The 18,441-nt window shown below is 55.1% G+C and overlaps 6 protein-coding genes across 6 annotated transcripts, besides 6 other annotated features; 4 read left to right on the forward strand and 2 right to left on the reverse strand.

Annotated features, from left to right (window-relative positions):
- Positions 1-716: 716 nt before the first annotated feature.
- On the forward strand, positions 717-1,224 carry EKO05_0004629 (uncharacterized protein; the record flags this gene model as incomplete). Its single annotated transcript, XM_038939176.1, has 2 exons — positions 717-732; positions 842-1,224. The coding sequence occupies 2 exons, from the start codon at positions 717-719 to the stop codon at positions 1,222-1,224; spliced, it is 399 nt and encodes a 132-aa protein (XP_038799187.1).
- A 1,914-nt stretch (positions 1,225-3,138) lies between these two features.
- On the forward strand, positions 3,139-4,585 carry EKO05_0004630 (uncharacterized protein; the record flags this gene model as incomplete). Its single annotated transcript, XM_038939388.2, has 2 exons — positions 3,139-3,769; positions 3,825-4,585. 2 exons carry the CDS (start codon positions 3,139-3,141, stop codon positions 4,583-4,585), a joined length of 1,392 nt encoding a protein of 463 aa, XP_038799188.2.
- Positions 4,586-7,340: 2,755 nt separating this feature from the next.
- Positions 7,341-7,386: a tandem repeat.
- Positions 7,387-7,891: 505 nt separating this feature from the next.
- Positions 7,892-7,924: a tandem repeat.
- A 418-nt stretch (positions 7,925-8,342) lies between these two features.
- Positions 8,343-11,109, reverse strand: EKO05_0004631 (Protein-tyrosine-phosphatase; the record flags this gene model as incomplete). Its single annotated transcript, XM_038939374.2, has 2 exons — positions 8,343-9,188; positions 9,238-11,109. 2 exons carry the CDS (start codon positions 11,107-11,109, stop codon positions 8,343-8,345), a joined length of 2,718 nt encoding a protein of 905 aa, XP_038799190.2.
- Positions 11,110-11,147: 38 nt separating this feature from the next.
- Positions 11,148-11,229: a tandem repeat.
- Positions 11,230-13,489: 2,260 nt separating this feature from the next.
- Positions 13,490-14,538, forward strand: EKO05_0004632 (uncharacterized protein; the record flags this gene model as incomplete). The annotated part of the gene is made up of 2 exons (XM_038939147.1): positions 13,490-13,643; positions 13,697-14,538. The coding sequence occupies 2 exons, from the start codon at positions 13,490-13,492 to the stop codon at positions 14,536-14,538; spliced, it is 996 nt and encodes a 331-aa protein (XP_038799191.1).
- Positions 14,214-14,284: a tandem repeat.
- A 192-nt stretch (positions 14,539-14,730) lies between the features above and the next one.
- Positions 14,731-15,998, reverse strand: EKO05_0004633 (3-deoxy-7-phosphoheptulonate synthase; the record flags this gene model as incomplete). Its single annotated transcript, XM_038939464.1, has 3 exons — positions 14,731-15,011; positions 15,067-15,846; positions 15,908-15,998. 3 exons carry the CDS (start codon positions 15,996-15,998, stop codon positions 14,731-14,733), a joined length of 1,152 nt encoding a protein of 383 aa, XP_038799192.1.
- A 428-nt stretch (positions 15,999-16,426) lies between these two features.
- Positions 16,427-16,482: a tandem repeat.
- A 27-nt stretch (positions 16,483-16,509) lies between these two features.
- Positions 16,510-16,560: a tandem repeat.
- A 775-nt stretch (positions 16,561-17,335) lies between these two features.
- Positions 17,336-18,269, forward strand: EKO05_0004634 (uncharacterized protein; the record flags this gene model as incomplete). The annotated part of the gene is made up of 2 exons (XM_038939419.1): positions 17,336-17,413; positions 17,466-18,269. 2 exons carry the CDS (start codon positions 17,336-17,338, stop codon positions 18,267-18,269), a joined length of 882 nt encoding a protein of 293 aa, XP_038799193.1.
- Positions 18,270-18,441: the final 172 nt, after the last annotated feature.

Raw genomic sequence — 18,441 nt, forward strand, 5'->3', positions numbered from 1 at the left:
GCCTTGCGAATGCCAGCAAACAGCAAATACAATCGCGATTCCCTGAGCAAGCCTCCCGTCTCCGTGAGCTCTTCACAGTCTGCAACACTCGTTTGCATGCTCCCCGAGCGCTCAATGCATGCACAAGATCTGTCATATACACGGTGATGCATACACACGGCCATGTGCAGACAGCGCCAAGCGCCAATTTCCCTGCGCAGCCTAGCCTGCCGCTGCTTTGGGGGCCGCGCTCTCGAAATTCGCTTTCCCCTGCACCGCCGACATCAACTTCCAAACTACCCCCGGGAAGCCTCAGGGCGGAGTTGCGCTAGGCAGCCCAACTCGAACAACGTGTAAAAGATCCATGTTCTCCTGATTGGCTGCAGACCTCTCAGCTGAGCTTTGAGTTGCCGAGCGGTGTCTTTCAGGCCAGTGATTGTCGCCTAGAGCAGGGCTGTGCTCGCGCCGCAGCCTCTCTCGTTTGCGCACCAAGGGTTCGAGGGCGGTACGCCTCGAAATGTGTGGGAAAGTGGTCGTATAAGTAAACGCTGCCGGTGAGCCTTGTGGAGATTGGTAGATCTGCGAATTTTTTTCAGCTGCTGTGAAAGAGAATTTACTATCGCCTGCTCTCTCGACGTACGGTATCTGTCGCATTCATCTTCCTGACCTGACGTGGCTCTTGGTTGTTCGCATTCTCCAAGACTTGAGAGTATCAGCAACGCACAGCAGCCGACAAGATGGAGAAGCAAGGTGGTGAGTACATCGCGTTCTTTTTTTCCGGCTTCTGAGCGTGCGATTGTACGCACCTCAGCATCTCCATCACCACCGCGACTCGAAGCCCCAAACTGACCTCCCCCTCCAGTCCCCATGCAGCAATATCCTCAATCCCCCGACGTAACAGGGCACACCCAACCGCCTGTCTACCACCAAGACCCCGCGGCCGCGCAATACCAGCAACAGCAGTACGCGCAGCAGCAATACGCCCAGCCGCACCCACAGCAACCGCAGTCGCCCCCACCGCAGCAGCACGCCCAGCCGGCGTACGAGCAGCAGCAGAAAGCGTACCCGCACGACCAGCAGCAGCAACAGCCTGGTATGCCGCCCCAGCAGCCATCGGGCACCGTGTACCAGAACGCGACGCCGATTGCGAATTTGGGCCGCGGGCCTGCGCCTGCGGATTGTCCTGCGTGTGGACAGCGCTCGATGACGAATGTTGCGTACGAGACGGGAAATACGACGCAGTGAGTTCTCTTTCTTCCCAGCTTTCCCTGCGCCGAGTCTTTCGACGCAGTGTACACTAAGCGTCGTCGCGCTGTTGTGTAAGGGATAGCAGTCGCTAACAAATGATAAAGCGCCTGGGCTGCCGGTCTCTGCTGCCTCGCCCTGTTGTGCTGTGTCCCTTATATGATGAACAGTCTCAAGGATGTGACGCATAAGTGTGGGCGCTGTGGGGTGCTGCTTGCTACGTGGCATCGTAGTGGGACTACGGAGGTGCATATCCATTCGTAGGATATTCACCCGTAGAGTCGACGATGAGAGGTGGTGGGGGAGAAGAAGGTGATAGAGGGGAGTGGGAGTAGGGGAGTTCGATACCATTGGGAAGGGGGGCGTTGTGTGTGTAGGGAAGAGGGAGTGCGGTTTCTTTATCATACCCTTTATGCATTGAAAGATATTTTTCCTTATTGCTTCGCTTGGTGATTATGATGGGTGGGTTCCGCTATCGTGTAGCTGCTGCGGCTGCTGGACATGTCATTTTGAACCAAATCGTTTTCGTCGAGCGCATCTTACAATTCTTTTTTCTCTTCGAAGCAGATCACGTCTACCACCCCTTACCGGTGCATCACTTGATTGACGCGTAAAGACCCTCGGATGCTTAAAAAAACCCAGCATGCTGAGCGCTGAGTATAGGTGGGAAGTCGTCGCTGCCGTGTTCTTCAAATGAAATTGTGGTTCTAGAATGATTCCTGCTCGTGCAGGCAGTGGCGTCACGATCTCTTGTTGGAACCGCGCAATGTGCAGCATCTGGGTGTCGTGGTCTAAGTGCACTACTGGGTATGGCGAATGCATGTAAAGCGCGAGGAAGAGATATGTGTAGTCTATTGAACTACTGTGGACTTTATCGTAAGCCAGGTTTGAAGCTTGGGATTGCTGTACTTTTAGGGGTTCGTGTGTATTAGTGACGCGCTGACTGTAGTAGACTGCTGTTAGTGTTGTCAAGGGTGTTTCCTGAACTCGTCGTCTTGGTAGCTTCTATCCGCTAGTCGCTGTGAGCGGGTTGTATTGCGCAGATTGTATGGTCCTGCGGGATGCAAATATGCTGGAGCAGGAGAGATCAGGCCAGTCTGCACGTGACGAGGTGCTGAACATGTAGAGTGCTGAACCGTCGACTGCTGATCTAATCTTCGCCGCTCGTGGTATCCCAAGAAGCTCGCAGATCCTGTTCCAGTGCTGAGGAAATCAATCATCAGGTGATGGCCGTCGACCAAGCTCTTCCTTCAGATTACGGTCTATAAGCAGGTATTTCAAGGACGTGCCAAGGGGCCTCCTCAACATCGTAGAAGGCGGGGTATCGACACCATTCACTGCGCAACGAACAAGGTGGGCAAATCCGTGCGTCGTGATCAGGTCGTGGAGATTCTTTCCAGCCAGCCATTACTTTTCCTGGATGACGTCAGACGTCCAACCTGACACGACCGCCGCGCGACACTTCCCTTGACACAGCATTTGCAACTTTGAACACGGGAGTCGGCAGCATTGACCCACGACCCAGACTGTTCATTTCATCATAAGTAAAGGTGTTCAGCCACACACAGGCCCACAAGCTCAAGCAAGCTCCCGGCGCACAGCAACCAAGCTTTTGCCAACCCGTGCCAACTTTTCCAACCTGTCCCAAAACAGAAGTTCACGGCAGCGTGATGTGGCTTTGGTGCAATCCCTTCCTCTTCCAGCTCGCTGCGACGTGCTGTGGATGACCGTTTTTGCCGGGAACAGGGGCGAGGACCGGTTTGTGGCGTCCCAAGGATTGGGTGATTGGATGGTCGTGGTCTGGAAGCGTGCAAAGGGTGAGGAATGATGTCGTTGTTTGGGGTGCGTGGCTGTGACGACAGAAACGAGATTGTGTGCGCGCGATTCTTGGGGACATATATAGAGGTGAGGTGAATGTCTGTTTACAATCTCTCCAGCCACGCATCCACTTTGCGAGGTCTACCAAGGTGCGCGGTAGTTAGCTGTTTGCTTGCTTCACCTCGACGTCGACGAAACACCACACACTCACCAACAACCTCCACACCCCTTCACGCAATGGGTCTCTTCAACAAGAGGAATACGGCTGCCCCCGCCGACACCACCACTGCCACTGGCACCCATCGCCGCGGGGAGAAAGCCGGTATCTTCGTCAGCAAGAACGAGCATGGCGGTGCTCGATCGTGGAACTCACGTCCTACCTTTGGCGCCTGGATCAAGGCCACCGCTCTCGACATTCTCACCATGGCAGTTCTCGGGGCTATTGGACTAGGTGTCTACTTTGCTGATCCCGCGCCCAGCCGCAGCTTTCCTGTCACCTTCCGTGACGGAGAGATTGTGTACCCCGAGTTTGCCTACCCTCTTCGTAACGAGATCATTCCCATCTGGGCTGCTGCTCTCATGGCCTTCTTCATTCCGTTCGCCGTCTTCCTCATCTGCCAGATCAGGGTCCGCTCGTTCTGGGACGTCAACAACGCGACCATTGGCCTCTTGTACTCGTTGATCGTCGCGGCTGTCTTCCAGGTCTTCATCAAGTGGCTGATTGGAGGTATGTCTCACCAAACACTTGCCCTTTCTCTGAAGCAGAAATTAATTCCGCACAGGTTTCCGCCCTCACTTCCTTGCTGTCTGCAAGCCCGTCATCCCAGCTAATCTGCAATACGACACCGACACCTTTGAGTCTGCTGGCCCCACTGGCACCAACGTCGCCAACGGCTTTCGCTCGATCATGTTCGACCGCAGCATCTGCACCGGTGATAAGAAGGAAATCAACGACTCGCTTGAGTCCATGCCCTCTGGCCACACCACTGCTGCCTTTGCTGGCTTCGTGTTCCTGTATCTCTACCTCAACGCCAAGCTCAAGGTCTTCGCCAACTACCACCCCGCTATGTGGAAGCTCGTGGCCATCTACGCCCCTCTCCTCGGCGCCTGCCTCATCGGTGGTGCGCTCACTATTGACGAGTACCACAACTGGTACGACATCCTCGCTGGCGCCATCATCGGCGCCTTCATGGCATTCAGCAGCTACCGCATGGTCTACGCCTCAGTGTGGGACTTCCGCTTCAACCACGTCCCTGTCCTGCGCCACGCTCCCTTCGTCTACGGCGCTGGCCCCAGCACATTCGATGGCTTCCACGACGCCGTTTGGACTCGCAAGGCTGGCTGGGGCTCGCACGACGGAAGTGCCTGGGCTGGTGCGCCCTTCGATGCTGCAGATGGTCCCAGGGGCACTATGATGCCTCAATCTGAGGGCCCCATCGGCGGTGCCGCTATGGCTGGTGCGAGCACCGGTCATGGCATGGGCAGGAAGCCTGTCGGTGCCGGTAGGATGAGCCATGAGAGGCATGGCGAACAGATGGTTTAAGTCTGGCTCCGCGTCGAGTGGAGGTAAACTTCACAATATTTGACGAGAGCCGAGAAGACGGCGGCGATATGCTAGCAAGCGATGATTTTACATGACAACATCCTGATAGCGCATAGCTTCAGGACGATGGAGTTTTCTGTCTCTTTCCTTTGCACGATACCACTGTAGTCTTCTAAATCAGTTTCATAATGACAATAAATTAAGCACCTACTTCACGATCTAAGTGGCAACTCCCCGTTCTGCACTCATAATTAGAAAATGCTCCTGCACCCAAATACCTCACATTGCACTGCACACCCACAGCACACCCGCCACCTCGGCTCTCATCTCCCTGGTATATCCGTTAGTATCTCGCACCGTACCCAACACAACGCACGTAGTCCAAAGAGTCGGAGTCAGACAATCCAGCGTCTGGCTAAAGTCCAGTTCTGTGTAAACCCTGGTACGTATTCAGGAGTTTGCACTGTGCTTTACTCGGTCTGGAAGGAAAAGAGATGAGGATGGGAATTTCTAGCATTTTCGCGCTGTTTTGATGGGTTGGCTTTACTGGAATTAGTGAACTTGCTCTGTCTTTGGGGTCAGTAGCTGGTTTTGCGCTTCTTTGTGTTTTGTTTACATTTTGTATGTACAGTAAATGGGTATTGGAGGAAGGGCTTTGGGTTTTGCTAGCTGTAGAGTGTTGGATTAGTAGTTAATGATGGTGTGTTAACTCTTATCGATTGACTCGTGTGTATGTATTGTGTAGACTGGGACGTGAAATGAAGGTGACAAAGAAAGAATGAGAGGCAGATTAGAAGAAGGGGTACTACAGATCAAATTCAACATGCAGGACCAACACAAAAGCGGTATATTTAGTAGCAGATATAAACAAGAACTCTCACTATTTGCCTAGCAGGTGTGGCTTCCTTTAGTACTGGTTACGCACCGACTGGACGTCTACCAGGTAAGGAGAGGTGCCGAATGCGAGAAGACACATGTCCGAGCCGGGAAGCATGCTCATATAAGAGCGATATCTTGCCAGGTTGATTCATCTTGGAGCAAATTTCAACTCGTCTGTGATCTTCTGTTTCAAAGCAGGTGTTAATGTATCCAGCCCGGCGATGATGACCCGAATCATCAGGCAGTAAGACGGTTCCCTCGAGCACGATCTGGTATTCAAGAATTTCAACACCCTCTGGGCAAAAACCTATGAGATCCAATATAACCATTGGATGCTCCGGGTATTGCATGTTGGTGTCAGAACTAATATCATCGACGCGTTGCGATCCATAAGATATCATTGACTACCATGAACTTCCAAACTTTGACGCTTCGCTTCTGGCCACTGCATCTCCCGAGCCGTTACCATTACTCGTGATGTTCGAATCTTCTTCATAGCTGGTTGGCAATACAAAAAGCGCCAACGATTCCAGACGCTCTGCAAGATGATCTTGGAGTTCTTTCGAGGCAGCGTTCATCAGGACAAAGAGGGCAGGAGGCATTTTCCATTGCACCAATCGCCCGTTCAGATACGTCCACAAGAGCTGGTATCTGCCTTATCGTCGTGCTCATCGAATGGACAGTCTTCAAGTGCTCCAGGAACCCCTCTTGGGATCTGAACACGGAGTTGTGGTCTTCGCAGACGCAGGTAGTCTCTTAGTGTGCCCGCTCAGATCGACTCCGTGATCATCATCTGAGTCCGACTCTGAATCAGCCTCAGCACCGAGATTCGCGACCAAAGCCGTACCATCATGCATCTGTAGTAGTTGATCAAGCACTTTGGTTGCTTCAATGATTAGCACCGTACAGTTTGTCGTACGACCGCAACACTTACCAGATTGAGCTTGGCCGTAAGTCGTGATCAGAGCGGTTGATATGACTGTCTTGAGCGTACTACCGCGTAGCAGTGTTTTGTCGCATCGGAGGATCAGACTCAAAGAGCCGCACATTGAAACCGGTAATGCAGCTCTCAACTCTTCGGCTCAGATTTGGTACCGGCCATTAATTTCCAGTGCATTAGTCATTCCACCGTTATCACGGCCGTCAGGCAGGATTGTAATACCGTTCAGTGTAACAATGAGATCCCTCAAGGCGGTGAGACACATGACACAATCGTCGTATATATTGCATCGTGAGCCGTTCCGTGGTAGATCCATGATGGTGTGAGTGCTTCATCAACTCGTAGCGCGGGAGACTCATGGTCTTATGGGGCACGAGAGAGACGCTGCTGATCGATGCCTGCGCTCTCTATTCCTCCGGCAGCCAAAGACCACACCTTTTGAGAACAAGCATTTTCGAAGCGTACTCTTTGGCAACGTGGCAGCGCCGATTCAGACAACTTTTGAACTTACACCTGGATCTCTTTCCGAAATTTCTTGAGGAATTGAACCCTTCTCATGACTACACCGCACCTGGGAGCCGCTGACTAGCCACTTAGCATCCGTATGGAGTATGATCAGTTCTCAAAACATCAAACCGTCTGGCATTCCATAAGCCATCATTTGGTGTACCCAACGTCATTAGTTTAGTGCGCAGTAAGCCTTTTCCAACTAGTTACGCTACACAAATACCCTTTAAGAGCAGGAAAACTCTCTACCTCCGCAACACTCTCTACTCTCCCACGTTACGATACATCAACACACATCTCAAACACTAGATACTAGATACTTAAATACCAAACGCCCTACCCTCACCTGTCCTCTTTGTAACCACAAAACATGTTAGAAATAAGAGAATCAATACTACTAATGCAATTTCACCCTGTCAATGCCTACCTGTACTCGTACCTGTACTCGTACCTGTAATCGTACCTGTAATCGTACCCATTCGCCCAAACCTACATCTAGACCCTAACCCAGACCGCACAGCGTTCACGAAAAAAAAAAAAACCAAGGAAGAAAGGATGAAAGAGAGAACGAAGAAGGGAACGGGTAAGTCGCGGAGTAAGAGCCTAGCGCGGTCAGAGTGGCTGGAGAGTGATGTGGCAGGACATGATGTAGTAGTGATGTGGTGAGATGGGAGGAGAAAGGGAAAATGAAGCGACAGAGGATGACTGTATGAGTATTGCTTGTAGCAAGGAAGGGCGTAGTGGTGATTGCAGTATGATGTAGTGGGAGACAAAGAACAGCGAAAAGAGCAACGCGCGTATATTAGAATCAAGGAGTAGTTAGTGTAGTCACAAAGCGCGAGACATGCACACCGAAAACAATACACAATATTTTGAAAACCGGGGTTTCTTCTATTAGCTACTTCTACTCGATTCATCGAGTGGGAAAGAGAAAGAAAGAGAAAAGAGAGCAAGATTCCTGATTCGATATCCATCCTATGCCAGGCCAGGCCAATACAGCCCAGCCCAGCACAACTCATCGCATGACTATCTCCCCCCCCCCTTCTCTCGCTCGCCAAAAGCAAAGTTGTACGAACGCTCCCCGAATTCCCAGCCCAGCAATGCAACGCCGACCCATGAGAGACCAAAAATGTCCCAGCAAGCCAAGCTGTCCATGCGTAATATGTCGAAAGAACGACAAGCAGGTACGACAGAGACGGCGAATAGATGAGGACGAACAACAAATGCTGTGTGTAAACAAATGTGACTTTGCGCCTTGCACACCCCCCATGCTGTGCGTATCAAGTCGTGATTCTCGTGTAAAAAAGAAGAAGATGAAAGAAAAGAAAGAGAAGGGAATATTCGGTCCCCACCCATCCACTACTTGAGTCAGCTCAAGTCCAACGACAAGGTAAAAGTGCAGATGAAGAAACATCGAATTAGAGCTGGAATTTAAGCAGCCTTGGACTGGACGTGCTGCTCGTTGAGCCACTCTAAGACACTCTCGTAGCAGAGGACGAACTGGCGCAGGCTCTGCACCATGCTCAGACGCTGCAGCCTAAAGTCCTCGACTGTCTTCTCGATGAGATCCAAGTCTTCCTTGCCGACCCACGCACCATTGTCGCCGTGACCGGATGAGCCTGCATCGATCTCCATCGGCGTGCTTTGCCTGTCGGATCGGGCAAGCTTCTGACGCTTGATCATGTCGAGGACAGAGTCGACGGTGCAAAAGGTACCGGTGCGGCCGCAACCAGCAGAACAATGGACAATGACTGGGCGGCTGTTTGATGGCTCTGGCTTGTCAGGTGAGTTGATGCCGTTGACCGACCGGACGACGGCATCGGTTTGCTCAATGAGGCCGAGGAGGTGAGTCGGATGTGCAGGAGCGCCGAAGTCAGGCCAATTCGAGTACTGCAGCTGTGTGATCTCGCGCATACGCTCAAACGGCTGGTCGTCGTTGGAGAGAGTGAATTTGCGGACTGTGACGTATGGCTTCTCAGACGTGGGGGATGCGGTGGCGACGTTGTCGTCAGGGTTAGGGAAGAACGAGGTCCTTGGCTGTGAGGCTGTTGATTTTCGATGACCAAGGGACGGCCTGTGCGAATGCGAGCGCTCCTTATGGCTCTGAATCCTGGAAGGCTCTAGTGAAGCCCTGTGCTCGCCGAGCTGCTTCAAGTGCAGGTTACCGAAATGCTTGTCGGACCAGTAGTTGTGTGCTTTGACCTGACCACCTTCCTGCTCAGCGGTAAGCATGACAATGACGCGGACGTCCTGCTGCCAGACAACGTTCCAGAAGTCCTGGAAGTCGTTAGCTTCGTTTCGTATCAAACGTGGATGGACTACTTACTTTGAAGGTAGCGGGAATTGGACCCTGCGTCGCAATGTAACGCTTGTTTGAATAGGCGGCTTGGATGTGATTGGCGTTGATGTAATCACACGACCCATCTTCACAGCCCTCTAGTTTGACGCGAGAATGCTCGTATGGCCAAATGTTGTTGTATCGGTTCTTGGAGCCCTTCTCGATACCGGCGATCTGAATGTTCTTTGTGGTGTCCTTCTGTCCGCCTGGAGTACCGTATACAACCTTGCCAGAAAGTGCCTCCTGCATACGCTTTTGCTCTTTCTTTTCAATGTGCAGAAACTTGTCAGACACACGCTTGCCCGCGTCCTTGTCGTCTGCGGCTTTCTGCAGCCATTGGGGGATCTCTTCCTTGGCGGAGTCGGTCATGGAGGTGGGCTGCTTTACAGGCATCTGTCCTACGCCACCAATGAGGTCCATGTTTTGCCGAATGTTGCCGAAGAAAGGATTTGCAGCATTTTGTGTAGCAGGCATGGGGCAGCCTCCAATGACGGGTGCGACAGCGGGTCCGCCGATGTTGAGCTTGAGCGCACCCTTGGATCCTGCAGACGAGGTCGGACTGTGGGAACTTGAATGCGAAATCCAGTTGGGAAATTTTTGTGCAAATTCTTGGAATCCGCCACGGATGATAAAGGTACTACCGCTCCATCCCTCACTTGTGAACTTCTTAAGTGTGTTGATGCAGGTTGCAGCATCCTTTAGCTGCGCCGAGTTGGAGTCGTAGACTATTATGTGCTTGCTGTTCCTCCAATTCTCAAACCTTTGTCGCTGCTCGTCATCCTTGAACGTCTCTGCCAACTTCTGGACGTTGAAGGATGCTCGCTTGAGTAGGGTGGTGGGTATGCAGAGACTCAGGGCGCCTGCTATGCGGGACTTTGCATACTGTGTAGAGACTCGGAGGTCAAGGAGCAGAACCTCTTCGACTGCCGACTCAAGGATGTTGAGGATGTGCTGAGGCGTCGCCATGGTCGGCCCATCGGTGTTGCTTTCCTCGTAGATGTTAGCAGGTAGCGTCTCTGCACGCATTGGCTGATGGTGAGTCGACTTCTGGGGCGGCAGCGAGGGTCGAGGCGGGCGGATCTCATCAAACTCTGCAATCGCATCTGTGCGTCCAAAGCCCTCGAACGAGGCTGGCGAGTTTCTCCGAGGCCGGTCAGGGAACATGGAGGACTCGGTGGACAGCATGCGTTTGGGTGAGCGTGGTTTGGGCGACTTGGGCGACGAATCGCTGCTGCCATCGTACTTTTCGACGGTGGGCCGCGCAGGCATGTTGTGCAGCGACTGCGGCGACATGGGCGGCTTGTAGGAGCCAGTCAGCGGGCCCTTTGTGGGCACGGCGGCGGAGAAGGAGCCAAAGTCAAAGTTGCCGAGGGCGAAGCCATTGCCGCTTTCCGAGGCCTTTCGGAACTGCTCGAATTCTGGATTCTGCTCAACGGGTATCATCTGCGGCGATGCAGCGGCGGTCGAACGCACATTCGACGTGGGCGGGCTCCAGTTGCCGCGAATGTGCTGGGCGGCGCTCGAGGAAAAGTGGTCGCCGTTGACGGCCAGGCCGAAGTAGTTAGGACTCGGTGTGCCCGGCACCTTGCTGCTCTGCACGACATGGCTTGGGGTCTTTGCGATGCCATTCATGCGGGGCGCGAGCGGCGGCGGGTTGGTCCTGGGGAGTGTGGTGCTTGGCTTCGTCACGGGCGTCGATCTCACGGGCCGCTGGGCAGAGTGGGAGTTGCCTCGCGGTCTCGGGGAGATTACAGGAGTGGTCATGGCGGTGGGTGAGCAGTCAGGACGCCTCGAGAGGGACGTCGACGTAGCAGCAGAGGCTCTGGTGGTGGTGCAGGGAGCAGTAGGCAATAGGTACATGAAATATGGGACCTCCGTGGCGTGGGTGTTGGCTGGGGCGTGGACGTGGACGTGGACGAGGACGAGGACGTGGACGTGGACGGGGACGGGGACGGGGACGGGGGCGTGGGCGTGGGCGTGAGCCGTCGTCGGTGTCAGGTGCAGGCAGGCGTAGAGGCCAGGGGTGCTGCGCAGCGCCTTGAGAGCGCACGGCAGTTTCCAGGAGCGATGATGTCACCGCGGCGATGGCAAACTCGGACAGTACAGCGACCACACACAGCAGAGGGCAAATGATCTCAGCACCAAATACAGCCGGAAGTCTGGGGCCAGGCCAGACACGGCGAGGTGCGATGTGGTGCGATGCAAAGCGGAACGATGTGAGGCGTGACTGCAGCGACAGGCACTTGCTGGTTTCTAATCTGGGTGCCGCCGCCGTTGCGTGCGCCGTGGATGTCGTCAGGTTCAGGGCGGCAGGTTCGCTAAACGCAGGGTCCGCAATGGAACACCCCTGAAGCCGGCAGCGGAGGCACGTGACGGCGCTGGTAGGGCGGAGGCTCGGTGCCAGCGGCGGAATGTGGGCGGAGAGGGGAGAGGGGAGGGCGGACTGCTGCCAGCGGTGGTGAGTTTGGGACGCAGAACGCAGAAGGAGCAGCGGATCGAAAGTCCTTATGTGAGATCGGAAAATAGACGTATTGCACGCTCGCTAGCGCTGCATTTCCAGAGCGTCTGAGCGATCGAGGCCGGTGACGGGCCCACCTGGACGTCAACCATTTCGCCTTGTACCCAATCAGCTGCCCCGCCCTAGGAGCATCCTCCATGACCCGAACCCGTTCGATTGCGACATGGTCCTTTAAACTTTTGGCGCAGACGGAGACGCAAGAGTGACTTGGGCTGCGCCTCCTGCGCTGCCAGCGTGGTGCAGATCGGCTGCTCTGGTACTCGCTCGACTGCTCTCCCACACTGCGTGCTCTGCACGCATGGCTGGGCAGCCGCGTGACAAGCTTCAGCCGCAAACCTGCTGTGGCTTGTCTGAGACCCAAGCTGGGCGTCAGCTCGTTGGCACGAAACAAGGCGGTCCACCACCGCTTGCTGGACCCTGAAAGGGAGGTGCGCTCAAGAGACGACTGCATACTTGTAGTACGTTTGAGCTACCGAGTCTAGACACCGCGCCGCTGTTGTAACGCGGGACCCACTTACCACTGCACCTCGGATACAGTGCAATCGCGGACTCGACGCTGGAATCGTTTGCACGACGGTCGATCCTCTGTGGCCGGTCGAATAGCCCCGCATGTCGCGTGCCGGTCGGGCACACGAGAAGTGACCGCCGTTTTGTAAAAGCCGGCGCTGGCACCGACTGCCACCCAATCGTTGCTTGAAGGCAGATCTCCTGGGTTCGTGCCGTCCAGGGGCGCCAATCTGGAGTGCACTGGCTCACAGTTCTCGGCATACACCCGTGCAGCACTGCAGCTGGTGACATCTTTCCATTGCCGCCATTCAAAGACCTCGTTCCTTGTCGTGTCGAGTTGCGCCGAGACTTCAGAATCTTGGGACACCCTCATCATACTCGGCCAACGGCCTCGTTCCTGCATACAGCGCAAGTGCTAGCTTACCACACTTGTATCATCAAACAAACACTCGACCTTGGGTCCTTGGATGGTATATGAACGGGCCGTTGAGGGGCCCTCGTGGCCGTCTAGCACGCTTCACGATGGAAACGGTCCGACCAATCGAGAACTGCCTTGTTTTCCTCATGGAAAAGCTGCAAAATGATATGATCGTTTCCATCCGCTGTCATCCGGTGCTTGTTGGTATCAAGTCAGCAGCATGCTTGTCGATGCCGGCACGATGCAAGTGCCTTGATGTCGTAGCTCGTAGGCCTGTGGTTCGAAGCTAGGCCTAGTAGGAAAGTACATCCGTACCAATTAGAGAAATGTTCATGTCTCCGCTGGAGACCAGAAGAGTCGACGATAACTATAAACAGTCTGTCATCGGTCTCGAAGGCCTTGATCTTCTTGTGCTGCAGACGAAGGCCCGAACAGAGCATCCCTCTTTGCTGCGATGATGCGATCAGTCAAAGAGTCACCGATGGCGGCACCTGTTGCCCTTAGTTGCTTGTAATTTGTAAGCTGGCCATGGAGAAGCAGCTGTGAGTTGAATGCAACCAGTGTGGAGGCAGGCACCCAACTCTCTCTGCGACATGGTAGGCAGTGAATCACCGCGAACACAATCTGCAGTGACGGCATCTTCTTAGAGGAGAGATTAGCTGGAATGAATCCAAGATTTCAAGTGTGGCACCCTTCTTGCACGTGCCAACGCGCTTTCGCGTTCGCGTTCTGAATTTCCCCACGCAACGCGTTCCTCAACTCTACACTCGTGCAACCCACCACATCTTCTAGTTGAAATGTCGCGAGACGAGACGCCGCTGGTGCGCGATGTACCAGACGAGGAGGCGTACACCTACGTCCATCGCGTCTTCCTCCAATCCTTCTTCACACATGGTGTCATGACAGTGGACGAGATCAAGCCGGTGCTCGCAGCCATCATGACCGCACACAGTCAGTTTCCGCTCCCCCGCGTACAATCGCCATACTCAGATATGGCCATGCAGACCCCGAGCGCCCATTCCCAGAGGGCGACGTGACCCAGCAGGGCCTCATAACGCCCCTAATCCAAACCATCAACGCCAAACTCGAGCCCTACAACTTCGAGATCCGCCACGCACGCGACCAAACCACCAAAGTTACCACCTACGCCCTGATCAACAAAACCTCCGATTCACTCACGCAGCTCGCAACCCGCTTCAGCGCCAGCGAAATCGCCTACATCCGGCGCCTGCTAGACGCCATGTTCGACACGAACAACACACCGACGCGGGAGATCCTAGCGGTGAAGCAAATGGACGCCTCGCAGCTCGCGCGACCACGGCGAGCGCGCCAAAGCCAAGCAGCCAACCTAGCAGACGAGCACGAAGCCTCGTCGCAAACCGCCGACACAGGCATCACCATGGCCGAAGCAGACCACGTCCTCGACGCGCTGGTCGCAGACCAGTTCCTACGCTTGTCGCGCGCAAAGTACTACTCCCTCGCCCCGCGCGCGCTGATGGAATTACACTCGTATCTCAAGGAGACGTACAACGAGGAAGCCGCCGCCGCCGACGACGACAACGACGACGACGACAACAACGAGGAGCCGACGATCCGCATACGCGACTGCGAAGGGTGTAGGGAGATAGTGACGTTTGGCATACGCTGTAACAACCGCGAGTGTGGCGTGCGCTGGCATGATGGCTGTGCGAATCAGTATTATCGCGGGAAGAGCAGCGAGGGGAAAAAGTGCCCCAAGTGCAAGACGCTGTGCTCGGGAAACGTGTACGTGGGGGAGAGGGCGGATAGAGTGCAGAGTAGAAATAGTCGACAAGGGGAGATGGAGGGAGAAGAAGAGGACGATTGAACGAGTGTTTACGCAGCGCGATAGGATACCCATGGGCCAGGGGGAGTTTGAGTGGAGGATTTTTTTTTGCAATGGTATTGGAAAGTAACGGACGTCCACAGCGTGCGTCCCCTCCCTCATCTCTCACTCGATTTTGAACCTTAAACATGTGATATACAAGAATCAAACGCATGTGACGCACGTCACATCTATCTAGTGCACACCGTTGGTCTTGCTCTTGTTCGCTCTGCGCTCGGCAACAGCGGCGGCAAGGTCTTCGAGCGTGGTCACTGTTGTCTCCCAGTCGATGCAAGCATCGGTGATGGAGACGCCCTTCTTCAGGCCGCTGGGGCCCTCGGGTGGGACCTTCTGGTTGCCCTCGTTGATGTTGGACTCAATCATGACGCCGACAATGCCCGTCTCGCCCGCGCGAATCTGGTCCGCGACGTCCTTTGCGACCTTGGGCTGGTTGCGGTGGTCTTTGTTGGAGTTGCCTGTGTTCTCATCAGTATATACAATCTACAGCTGGTGTCGAGGGAGGTTGCGTACCGTGGGAGCAGTCGACCATCATGACCTCGGGCAGGTTCTTCTTCCTCAGGGACTCGCGTACAGTCTTGATGCTGTCCTTGTCGAAGTTGGTGCCCTTGGATCCGCCACGCAGAATGACGAAGCAGTGATCGTTGCCGCTTGTCCTGGTGATGGCGGCAAGACCTTGCTTTGTCACACCCATGAAGTGGTGCCTCGCTGCCGCGCTGCCAATGGCGTCGACGGCGACTGTGAGACCACCATCGGTGCCGTTCTTGAAGCCAATGGGGAAGGACAGACCAGAGGCAAGCTCACGGTGCAACTGCGACTCTGTTGTGCGCGCACCGATGGCGCCGAGGGAAATCAGGTCGGCGAGAAACTGGGGGGAGATGGTGTCGAGCATCTCGGAGGCAATGGGCATGCCAGCCGAAGTGAGGTCGACGAAGAGCTTGCGAGAGATGCGCAGACCCTTGTTGATCTGGAACGACTCGTCGATGTCGGGGTCGTTGATCAGGCCCTTCCAGCCTACAGTTGTGCGGGGCTTCTCGAGGTAGGCACGCATGATGATGCAGATGTTGTCCTGGAGCTTGTCGGCGAGGGCCTTGAGGCGCTGGCAGTACTCGAGGGCCAGCTCGGGGTCGTGCAGCGAGCAGGGCCCGACCATGACCAGGAGGCGGTCATCTTTCTGTGTGATGATTCGCACGGCTTCCTTGCGACCGCGGACGACTGTCTTCTCGGCGTGGGGTGTAATGGGGACCTCAGCAGCGAGGAGCTGGGGAGGGATCAGAGGGTCGTAGCCCAGGACTGACGTGATGTTAGCACTGCGCTCCTGTGGAGGAGAGGAGAGGAGAGTTGCAGGGCGTACCGCGCACGTCATCGCTCTGCTCGTTGGAGTTGTAGGTGGGCATGTCTCCGGCTAGCGTAGGATTCTTGAGATCTGCGTCGGCGAAGGCCATTGTGGGCGGTAGAAACTTCTTATAGCTGGTCAGAAAACGGCGCCCTGTTGCAAGCCGGCAGGATATGTCGGTAGCTGTACTCACAGCAGACTGGCAAGCGACCGGTACCTAACAGCGGTCAGGATTATGGCAGGGTGTGCTGGACGCAAGCTGTACAGCCCCACGCAGGAAGGGATTATGTGAGGTCAATTGGGTGCTGACGGTGAGGCACGCTTCCAATTGATTAGGCCGTGAGCGTTGTGCAGAAGTGCCGATCCGGACTCGGGGGCTTGAAAGTGGTGTGAAAAGCTCAGCGCTGCTTATCAGTCCGTACGATGTAGAATTGCTCGTTCGGGATGGAGTCATACATCCAAACAATTTTAGAGGATGGCTGCGGGGCTCTCGGCGGCCAATCGATACCAGTCCCTCACCGCCCTGGACCATCAGATGCATCCCAGCATTCCAGCATTCCAGCATTCCAGCATTCCAGCATTCCAACATTCCACGGGCGGCCTGTAACTCCGTGCCGCAGGTGCATGTGCATGTGCATGTGCGTCTGCGTGTGCGTGTGCGTGTGCTTGTGTTTGCCAAGCGTGCACCTCACCGACAACCGCTCTGCTGTCGTTGGCTGTTCTTCTTTCTCGTGTCTGTCCAGATGCTGCGCCGGGGATGAGCTTTCCATGACAGGCTCTTGGGACCAGCATCTGCAAGTGCACCGTAGAATCAAGGTAACATCACAACCCGTCACCTCTCTTTGGCTCACCAACTTGCATCCTCACACACACGTGATCACGCTGCCGCAACCGTCCGACCCAATGCCTCACACTGGGCGAGCTGCATTCAGCTCCTGTACAAGCCACACAAGCACGCAGCACACTGGCCAAGAAACACGGCTTGCCCCCGTCTGGGTCGACTTGTTTTCGTAACGGGATGCGGCTGGCCCCCCTTGAACCCTGCCTTGGTAGCGCGTGGATTGCCTCCACCATCGTCACTTGGTGACAGCAGCCCTGACTGCACGCAACGGCACAACCTCGCTTGGACGCCGGGAGGAACGACTTCCCCACAGGATCGGCCAACGATCAGACAGAGGCGCGCGACTCCACCAGCCGGAGAGAATTCATGCAACACCTGAAACAGGGTCACGGTCCCTACTGCCTTACTGCGACTTCCCCTGGCCCTCTAGCCCATCAGCTTCTGCTTCAAAACAAATGAGTGCGCCACATCTGTCGCTGCATCGACCATTCCCCGCAGTCCTTTGAGTCTCCGACCACCTGTGCGCTGCTGGAGCCATTTCACGCCCACACGTTGACCGTGTTCACGACCTCGAATCTCTCCCCCGCCTGGACATCACACCCAACATGTTTCAATTCCAGACCATGCCCACCAAACGACGACGAGACGAGGATTCCGACTCGGAAGAAGAACCCAACTTCAAGGTGCGCCTGCTGTGCGTGCATGCGGCATCTTCAAAAGACTCACAGACTGCAGAAATCCCGCCCCATCTGCTTCGCGCAACTCAACCATGGGTATGCGCAATCGCCCTTGCACATCAGCGTTCGCCCTTTATTACCGCCCTCGCCGCCAACAGCAACGTCGCATCTGGAGGCTGTCACGCAAGGGCACGCCCAGCACGGCGCAAACACACTGGAAGATGCGTGGGGAGGACCGGTCCAGTCTTCGCAATGGGCAGATATGGATTACAGCATGGACATGGACGAGGACGACAGCCAAAGCGATGTGCGCAGCCAACCACCCGAGTCGCCATCTGGAGGTCACTTCTTTCGTCCGCCGACGCTCAACCACTCTTCATCGTTGCGATCTGACGCCGGTAGCAATGGACGCATACCAACACCCATACATCCAACGTTCAATCGAGGCGGCATGAACGGACTAGGCTATCCCACCAGTGGCTCAGCAGGCGGGATGAGCACAAGCAACACGCCAGGGCTACCACCGCTGCCAGGCTTGACAGTCCACAAGAACAGGCAAGAGCAAGACAACGACCGCACTAGACGCATGCCCTCGCCCATATCAGAGGACGAAGACATCCCCGACACACCGACCGCGCTCACGCAATCGCAACTCTCGCGACTTAGTTTCTCGCACGCGAATGCTGATGAGATGGAGATGGAGACAGCCACGCCGGCGCTCGTACTGCCTCCGACGCCACGCGGCAGGAAACGCAGTGGGGCGTTGACTGGCACGCCTGGCCGGTTCAGCATGGGGTATCGCGATGACTGCGAGAAGTGTAGACAGCGAGTGCCAGGGCACTATTCGCATTTCCTGCCATAGCACCGGCCAAACAACGTACGACAACGACTACACTATCATTACTGGCGAGACGGCGTTTTCACTTACAGTGCCGGCGTGCGCTACGGACAGGGTTTACACAGGCATAGCGACCATCACGTCTTAACGAGGCGTTTCAGCAGCGAGCGTTGGAATTTTTTTTTCTTTTCTCCCT

This window comes from Ascochyta rabiei, chromosome 7 (genome assembly GCF_004011695.2).
Source record: "Ascochyta rabiei chromosome 7, complete sequence".
Taxonomy (NCBI): domain Eukaryota; kingdom Fungi; phylum Ascomycota; class Dothideomycetes; order Pleosporales; family Didymellaceae; genus Ascochyta; species Ascochyta rabiei.